This window comes from Anarrhichthys ocellatus, unplaced genomic scaffold (assembly GCF_004355925.1).
Source record: "Anarrhichthys ocellatus isolate YVR2014 unplaced genomic scaffold, GSC_Weel_1.0 scaffold51, whole genome shotgun sequence".
NCBI classification, from domain to species: domain Eukaryota; kingdom Metazoa; phylum Chordata; class Actinopteri; order Perciformes; family Anarhichadidae; genus Anarrhichthys; species Anarrhichthys ocellatus.
Window position 1 is genome coordinate 784,131 of NW_022280081.1, and position 9,423 is coordinate 793,553.

At 42.3% G+C, this 9,423-nt stretch overlaps 1 protein-coding gene across 1 annotated transcript in view; it reads right to left on the reverse strand.

The window, feature by feature from the left end:
- Window positions 1-329, reverse strand: part of klf5b (Kruppel like factor 5b) — a 9,543-nt gene extending 9,214 nt beyond the window's left edge. Inside the window, exon 1 of the mRNA XM_031870070.1 lies at window positions 192-329. Coding sequence (XP_031725930.1) covers window positions 192-263 — 72 coding nt within the window. The 5' untranslated portion in view covers window positions 264-329. The remainder of the gene's footprint in view (window positions 1-191) is intronic.
- Window positions 330-9,423: the final 9,094 nt, after the last annotated feature.

Genomic DNA, 9,423 nt, shown 5'->3' on the forward strand with positions numbered 1-9,423 from the left:
TATATATATATATATATATATATATATATATATATATATATATATATGGTAAAATAATTTAGTAAATTCAACAAATAAAAATAAAACAGAAAAGCGACATCACATGATGATGTGTTGGCTACTGAACCTGCATGCAACTTTTCCCAATCATAACCGAACCAAAATGGTGCATTCACCTACTCTTCACATACCTTTTTGTAGTGACCGTGTGGGAGCTTTGAAGTAAGCTGTTTGTTTTTTTGCTCTTTACATCCTCGGTTCATATACTCTCAACATGTGCTCAGTGATGAAAAAGAATCGGTAATCCGACTTCCTGACTGTAGCTTTCTACCTGCAGCTTAACCCAACTGACTCGTTGGGTTTGTTTGATTGTATTACTCACATCGATGACCGTGCGAGGGCAACATGCTTGAACTGGAAACACAGGTATGTCGCAACGACGAGGCTCAGCATTATGAGAAGATATCTTTTTCTTTTTTCAATGCGACATTTACTGCCACTCCCATGTTATTTCTGCAGGCAGTTTTTGTCCTCTTATTAAAACACGGTAACTGCACCCACTGCAGTCTTGACTGAACACGTTCAATGCTCGAATCTGATGCGTGAATCAAATAAGACTATGGTCTTTGTATGAGCAACATCATTATTTGTACGTAAAAAGAAATATATGCAAGTAAAGTCAACCTCAGTTATCAGATGGAGCCAAACTAGTATTTTACAATGATATTAGGCCATATGATATTTGTGAAGGTGTTGCTTGAGAACAGAATTGTTTCAAAGCACACAAACCAGAGAGCAAGTGATTGTTTAACATTAGGACAGTTACTATTACAGAACTATTCAACTACCTAAATATATCTCGCCAAGAAAGAAATGCACATTTTCTTGTGTTTTTAACAAATGCCGAATGACACAAAACATAATATTCAGATTTACTTATTTTAATTAGTATCTCCGAGGTTAGATAGGTTCATGTGTGAAACCTGAACATATTACTATTTTAAACTAGTAATCTGTTGTATCGACTTTTTTTTCCTACCAATCCATACTCTGACAAATCCTATTCACCCACTGCTTTTTATAAAAGGGACAGGTCGTAGCTGTCCCCTCAGCTGGGAACCTGCATGACAAGAGTAGTATATGGGTAGCACCAAGGCGCGTGCACGTTTACTGAACAAGTTTGCGCGTGCTCGTGGGGAATTTGTTACAAGTCTGTATCCGACTGTTCAGGCCACAAAACAGTACCCTGTTGGACATCCGCAGATTATCTTTAAGGATTTCGATTCTATCGATAATTATTTTGGGTTTGTAAAGTGTACTGTGCTCCCCCCTAAAGGAGTATACCATCCTGTCCTACCCTACATATGTCACAATAAACTCATGTTCTGTAGTGTGCTGAAGATTTGAACCAGACTAGTGCATGTACACACCGTGACAGAGACAGACAGCTGTTGGGTGTGTGGGTCTCTTTCGAGCTTCAGAAGGCGGTTGAAAAGGGTTATCAGATTGTGTCCATTGATGAAGTGTGGCATTTCCCCAACACAACAGATACCTTGTTTAGGGATTATGTCAAGACATTTCTGAAGTGTAAACAGGAGGCATCGGGCTACCCGGGGCATGTTAAAACACCGGCAGATCAGGAGAAATATGTCAGTGATCAGTTCACAGGAGGGCATATTGTTCTGCATGCTAAATTGGCCCCACAAAGAGTTTAGGAGAAGTTTAGTACAACTTCTCATCGCTTCGTTGACCTTGATTTTGCTGGGATCAAGTTTAATGACCTCCTTTTCGGAAAAAACGCTCACGCATAATGCAAATTTTCCCATGAGCACGCACAAACATGCACGCGCCTTGGTTCCACCCATATACTACTGACAAGGATCTCTTAACAACATTTCAACCTTTGACCTGCTGCTACAGTAACTCACTGTAATTTGTTATATTTATGTCAATATTAATGTCATTTTACGTCCTTTCATTGTAATTTGACTTATTACCTCTGGGTTACTGTGGCTTTGTGGCTTTGCCAGACTTCAGAGCAGTTTCTTTAATCCGGCTGCCAGTCTCCTAAATTCCTAATCCACCCTCTACAGTAATTATAGTTTTGTTTTCTTTTGTTTCGTGTGTGTGTGTGTGTGTATATTTTCTCATGAAGCAAAATTGGACTACAAACTGCATTTTTGTTGCGCAACCCACTTGCACAATGACAACAAATGCACCTTGTAACTTGTAAACTTACTTTGTAATGTTGTCTTTTGAAACATGCATTACAAACAAAACTTATATTGTCACTATTATTACATACTGCTTTGCTTCATTTATTTTGATCAAGGGACGACGTATTAAGGATGCCACACAATCAAAACCTCTTCGAAGCACTTATATCATCAGAATGAGAAAAAATAAATTGCTCTCATATTCATATTTCCTTTATGATGAAGTAAAAAAAAAAAAGACAAATCTGAAACACATTCAAATGACTGCTGATCATCCAATTAGGGGCTGATTGATTGCTTGTCATGCCCTGACCTTTCGGAGTGCAATTTAAATCCGTGGATGTCTCGGCTCCAAGAGGAGCAACTGTCATTCTTGGCCGTGGCTCTTCCTGCTCGGACGAATGTGAGATGAGCCCTCCTCCATAACCCCCCACCATTAAAAAACTTCACAATATGCCCAACAACTACTGCACAGCAGAGGAGAGGGAATGCCCGGTATGTGCTTACAGCATCACAGCTCCTCTCACCATGGACTAATATGGCCAGGCCAAGAGGGGGACAGGACAATAACCCCATGCAGCACATTGCCACTGTGAGCAGCACAGTGTGGGGTGTTTTTCTATTTTCAAAGGGGGATATAACTTTCAGCGTGTGGGTCATTGGAGTGTTTTTGGTGAACATGATCAATGACTAATAGTGTGCAGATTTGTTTGACTGTGAACTTGTTCTGGCGTTCGGTGTAACATCAGAAATACAAACAAATCTCTGGCTCTATATATACATAGTCCACCTTCAAGCAGGTGCTTGGCACTCCCACCAGAGGGCAATGGTCAGCTGCAGTGGAACTTCATTTGTGCATTAACGTTCTGTCGCTTTGTACTGCTGAACCATCAAATTAACACTGCTAATGCATCCCAGTCTTATATTGGGTATAATTACCATCAGTGAAGGGAAACAGCAATGGGAATCTTTCTGTTTTTCCCTTTTTCACACAATCAATTTACACTTTCATTTAGTGCGATTAACATTATGTTCTTAAGTAAATGACATATGTATTAATACAAGAAGGATCGTTTCAAAAAGCTTGCTTTGCACACATCTTGTTTGACTCTATATATTCTCCATAAAACCTCAGAGTAGGCTCTCAGAATTATAATTCATTTGATGTCAGCTTTACAAAGCCTGCCCTTGAAAAAAGAAAAAACTACAATCAATAATTTCTTCTTTGGCTTTATTATTTCGTCTCAAAGTTTGGCCGTGTTACAAGCCGGGCTTGTTGACTCTGTACAGCATTTATCTGATCTGACACAGTTTCATTAGGCATTAGTAATCATTTCCATAGCACACAACATTAGAGCACTCCTGTTTGTAAAACAGCAGATGAGGCTAATGCCGTCCTCTGGGGAGAAATTCAATATAATTCCTTAATTAAATGGAATAATTTAATTACAGTAACTTTCGAAAGCATTCATCAATATAATTGTTTCTGGAGCCACCATTATAATTGAGGTTTAAGTGAAAACAAGTCCGTTTCTAATGTTGGTAATGTGCTGACATAGTTCTCCCGCCCCTCCATTTGTTCCTCTCTCTGATCTTCCACCGTGCCGTTTTTTCCTCCACACCGCTTTCGTTTGATGGCCGGCCATACCGACATCAGCGAGACCAAAACATTTATTACAGCCATTTAATTTAACCTCTCTACAGGCACGGACAAGAAGGCAGAGATGATAGCGGCGGCGGCAGCGCTGAAAGACTCTCGCTGTTCGGCTCCTAATCTGATCCTCTCTGCTGCCCTTTCATAAAGACACCAGAGTATTAGCCCCGACTCCAAAAACATACCTCTGCCATTTAAACTGTCTTGGATTTCACCACAAAGGGCGACCAAATAAGAGTCCGATTCATTCGTCGGGGGGCCAAATAATAAAACATAATTTCCAGTCTAATCTGCCTAAGGAATGTCCTCTGTTTGAAGTTGACAGTGCTCTATCTTCTGGGAGGAATAATTGCCTTTTGAGTACAGCAGGAGAGGCCACTGAGGTAAGCCTGTGGAGGGGCCTGCACCTTACAGGTGTGCCCTTGGACGGACAACCTGCTCGTTGTTCTGGAGAGAGAGAGAGAGAGAGGGTGAGAGAGAGGGGGAGACAGGGATACTGAAGGAATTCATCTGCCAGTTGAAACTTTACATGGCAGCGCCGCTCTGCATACTCCAAACTGCCGTGTGGCCTAAAAGTGGAGCGAACAAAGGCAACACTGATCTCCAGAGCTGTATCATTCTGCTGGGCCGGTTTCGTGAAATTGACCTGGTTGTAATCTGTTTGATTTGGACAACTGCATTCGCGACGAAGTTACTGACAGTTATTGTCCGGAAACGTAACAACACACTCCCCTCGTAGTGCAGGCTTTGTGTGCTTACAGAAGCAGATTCTAAAAGTCAGAGACTTTGTTTACATGCGCCAAATATTCAGTTTTATGTTCTTATTCCGAAAAAGACGATATTATTCCGATTGCATGTTCCGATTATCGTAAAACGACCCCATGTCGTATCCTCATCGCCAGGGTCAGTGAGTCCCACAGACGCCTTTCTCCGCTGTGTTTGACGGGGGGCGATGCCCTAACATGTGGAGCGGCAGGAGCAGCTTGTGCCATTTTGCCTCTATGCATCAAAATATGTTTTAAGTTTTCCACTTGTTCGAGCGTGCAAACCCAGCCTCATTATTTCATACCTTCAACCACCTTCTTGAAAAGGTCGGCGTAGCTATATTAGCGCATATTCCAAAATCTGTTGATATCCAAGTCCTTCATAATGTTTAAAGTAGGTGTGTTTCTCCTTCCAGACAGAAATGTGGACTTTTTGTGGGATATGCTGATATTATTCGGGTTTTAGGAGCATTCTTTGGACAGTGCATTGGTAATATGAGTCTCAATAGGAGCACTTTGCAATATGTGCAACACGCTCTGTGCGTTGAACAGAAACCAACCACCCAATAGTTGGCAAAGCTCGAGTAGAGAAGCAGAAACACACCTACTTTTAAACATTATGAAGGACTTCATATACGTATATATATATATATATATATATATATATATATATATATATATATAAACAGGTTTTGATATGCTCAACACCCACCTTCTCAAGAAGGTGTTTGAAGGAATGAAAGTGGGAGACCGTGTTCAACAAGCTCTAACAAGTGGAAAACTTAAAAAAAAACATATTTTGACGCAAAGAAGCAAAATGGCACGAGCGGTTCCTGCTGTTCCACTTTTCCACATTTCGTCGCGATAAACGGCATGTCAGGGCGTCGACCCCTGTTGAACACAGCTGAGAATTGCATCGACGTGGGACTGGCCGATCCACAGTGGTTAGGATGAGGCCAGCTCCTCAAATGGACGAGATGACGCAGATAAATGGTAAATGGTAAATGGACGTGTACTTGTACAGTGACTTTCTAGTCCTTTGACCACTCAAAGCGCTCTAACACCACATGTCATTCACCCATTCACGCCCATTCATACACTGGTGCCACCTGTCCATTAGGTCTAACTAACAGCATTCAACACCACACATTCACCGATAGCACAGCCGTCGTGAGCAAATTGGGGTTAAGTGTCTTGGCCAAGGACACATCGACAAGGGCTGGAGGAGCCGGGGATCAATCCGCCAATTCTCTGATTGGAAGAGAACCCGCTCTACCTCTGAGCCTCTTGTTTAGCTTAATGGGTTCAACGTTAATCGGAATATGCACGGGTGTGTAAACGAGATTATTAGTAGGCATATTGTCTTTTACAGAATAATGTTTAATGCATGTAAACCCCGCGTAGCCATTGATTTCTGAATCAGTTGATTGTTAGATTGTTGCTATACGTGTCAGCTGTATACGATACAGTTATTGTGAAGCCTTCTGTCTAAGACAAACTGAGTCTCTGCTTCATTCGTCAAACTTCTCCCCCTGATTTTTAATGGGGCCTATTAATTGAGCGGAGAAATCTGTCCCCTTCCCCGAAACATGGCGTCGAAAGCTGCTGAACAGCTGTCCCAGCTCCGGAGAATCATATGGAAGAATGCATTATCGGCCTTGTTTGAATATTCCCTTAGATTTGGAATAATCAGGCAGCTATTCAGCAGCGAGATGGCCACGCGCAGATGCCAAAGCACAGCTGAGGGGAGCACAACGGTGTAATGCCGCTCAAACACACACACACACACACACACACGAAACCGACGGCGTGAAAAAAAAAGAGAGGGCGAATAATGCAGGTGTGCTTTATTTCTGTAGAGTGTGCTCAACACACATGATGGCTGAGACACTTTCTCTCAGTCCTTTTATCTCCCCCCCTCCTCCTTCTTTCTCTTGTTCAAGGTGATCCTAGCTTTGCATATGGCTGATTAATCTTATTGCACAGCAGCTAGCATTGATCACAGAAATGATTAGAAATGCATTAGTCAGCAGACTGTTTTGGAGTGCTCGAGGTTTAAGTGCTAGTGCCAAGCCATTTTCCATAGGTGTCCGTGTTTTTAATTTTGTTATATAGAATTTTGCAAATGGATGCATGCGCACCGCCCAAATACGGCATCAAAGCTTTAATGCCTACGGACGTAATTTAATCTCCGAGATGGCAGGCCTGATGGGCTGCGTAGAGAAGGCATCCCCGCTAAATTCATTATGCTAAAAGTTGCTAGATCTGGAGAGCCGACGAGAGAGAGATGGAACGGCACAACCCATGTTTGCTTGGTAGTCCTGGCTCGGCATTATATTGTTGACGACAGCAGGCTCTTCTCTTTCAGAGCGTTTGCACTTGTTAACCATGAGAGCTTTCACCGAGTTAAAAAAAAGAAAGAAAAGTGAGTGGTACCAGCTTCTACATACAGCAGCCGGGACCAGAAATACAAAGTGACATCTTGTTTTAATGTCAAATGTCTCTTTGTTTCAACACAAATAAGTTGAATTTCCAAAAACACACTTTTCGAAGACATTCTTCATTTCCCCCCTGACCTCACTGACTGCAGCCCCTCCTCCTTCGCTTGTGGCTCAGATGCCTCCTTTAACCATGAAACAAAGTCTCTCTTTATCCACAAAATGTCTTTTCTTCTCCTGATTTCAGAGGTAATGGAAGTTCAAGTAGACTTTAAATGCCTATTTTAGCTTCCATATCTACTGTACTTTGGTAACACCCACTCCAAATCTGCCCTGAGTTGGGTTCGTTATGATGACATACTTTGCAGAGATCATAAACGTGAGGGAATGCGAGCAGGAAATAAATGATTATAATACCATTGTTTTACAGTTAGAAAAGAGGACACTGCAAAAAGAACTGACTGACATAACATGGCGTGTTAGAGGTGACATTAGAATTTAAAAAAATAGTCAATCACTGCTTTAATAAAACAAAATAACAAAATTTTCCAGACAATAAAATGTGCTCGATTACTTAGCAAAAGGGACGTCTTCGCAATCAGAAAGGCATGGCGTCCCTTCAGCAGCGGGGGCGCAACTCATGAGGGTCCCGCCAAGACAACTCCTGCCACATGTTCAGCACTCCCCATTAAAAACCTGGGGAAATTAATGAGCTTCCATTGGCACCCTCACAACAAAGGGATCTATAAAGCAGCCTTAATGTTCTCGGGGAAACTTTACTCTTCAGTAGTTCCCAATCAACCGGTAGCAGCAGATTTGGTTTTATTTCCCTTGTAACCTACAACGGGGGCTAAAAAAAAAACAAAAACGCTACTCACTGCAACTTTACATAAATGTTGTCCCTGATTGAAATCGCTGTAAACTCATTCTTAATCAAAGAATTGTCGATATTTAACCATGTCGGGTTGTCACAATCTAATTGTGTGTAAATATACAGTGGAGCTTTAACTAAAGGCTGAGCGGTGGGCTTTCAAAAATCTATACATGTGTAAAATATTGCCGGACAACATTTATTTGTTTTACATTCACAAACGGTTGTACACAGAGAACACGGAGAACAAAGCCCTCTCATGCTGCGAGCGTTGATTCCTACCTTCTTGTACACAATTACCAACACTTAGGAATCAAAGAGCGCGGCGGTTTGCAGAAAGGTATTAATTAGAACTTTATTTATGCAGATGCTTTGTAAATTTGCATAAAAAGCAATTCCACAGATGGGTTTATGGCAGTAATGACTGTTCCAGTCCGCAATAAAACATCTGCTTAATCACAACAGAGACAGTCAATGGCTGCCGAGAAAACAGGCTGTCCAAGTACATCTCAAAGAAAGTGGCGGGGGTGAAGAGCCGGCGTGGACAGGTATGGTAAAAAAAAAAAATAGTAAAGAGAATTAGGGGGAGAAGAAAAAGCTGTTCAAAAGCAGTGTTAGTTAAAAAGAGACACACTTCTCCCAAACATTTTGCTGGTGGTACTTTGAGTGCTCTGATGTTGAGAAAAATACCCTTATCTTGTTGGCAGAACAATCCACTTACTGTGTCTAAGAGAGGAGAGAATTCTGTTCCAAGTCCAGCCAAGTCTTTGTCTGTGTGTGCCAACTATTTTGAAAATATTCCACTTTGTGTCTTTTTAATCTGCCAGAGCCACACGCACACACACACTCTCTCCATCACACACACACACACACACACACACACACACACACACACACACACATATACGTGCACACAGCAGTGTGGCTGCAAGGTCACTCCAAGTATTGATAAATCACCCAGCTGTGATTCCCTCCTGACAGCTCAAACTAACATCAAGCTGGATGGGGGAGAACAAAAGACCATCAAGCGGCCCTTTTCCTGACACTTTTATTCAATCACGGCCAGATTGCTTACGACAGCACCAGCAGCTGTTTCGTCTTCATCTTTCCCCATTTGATAAAGCGTGTCAAGTCATATTTCTGTAAGTACTTCACCTCAAACCCCATACTGTGCCGAACCGCGGCGATTCGGCATATGCACATTCCACATGAGGGGATCGTCAAATGGGTCAGGGAGTAATGACACCCCTCTGAAGGTCGCAGCACACTGGCGTGGGGTGGGGGTGGAGAGCAGGTATGGAGGGTGGGTGGGGGGTGACGACAAAGCAACAAGCTGAAGGTCAAAGATAAGAACAGCCGCAGAGATATCTAAGATAGCCGGCAGAAATTAAACAATGAGGGAGAGGCAGAGTCGGGCTTTGATTGCGTGATTGTGTTGTTTAAGAGAGAAGAGGGAATGGGATGGGGAGGGGGGGGGGGG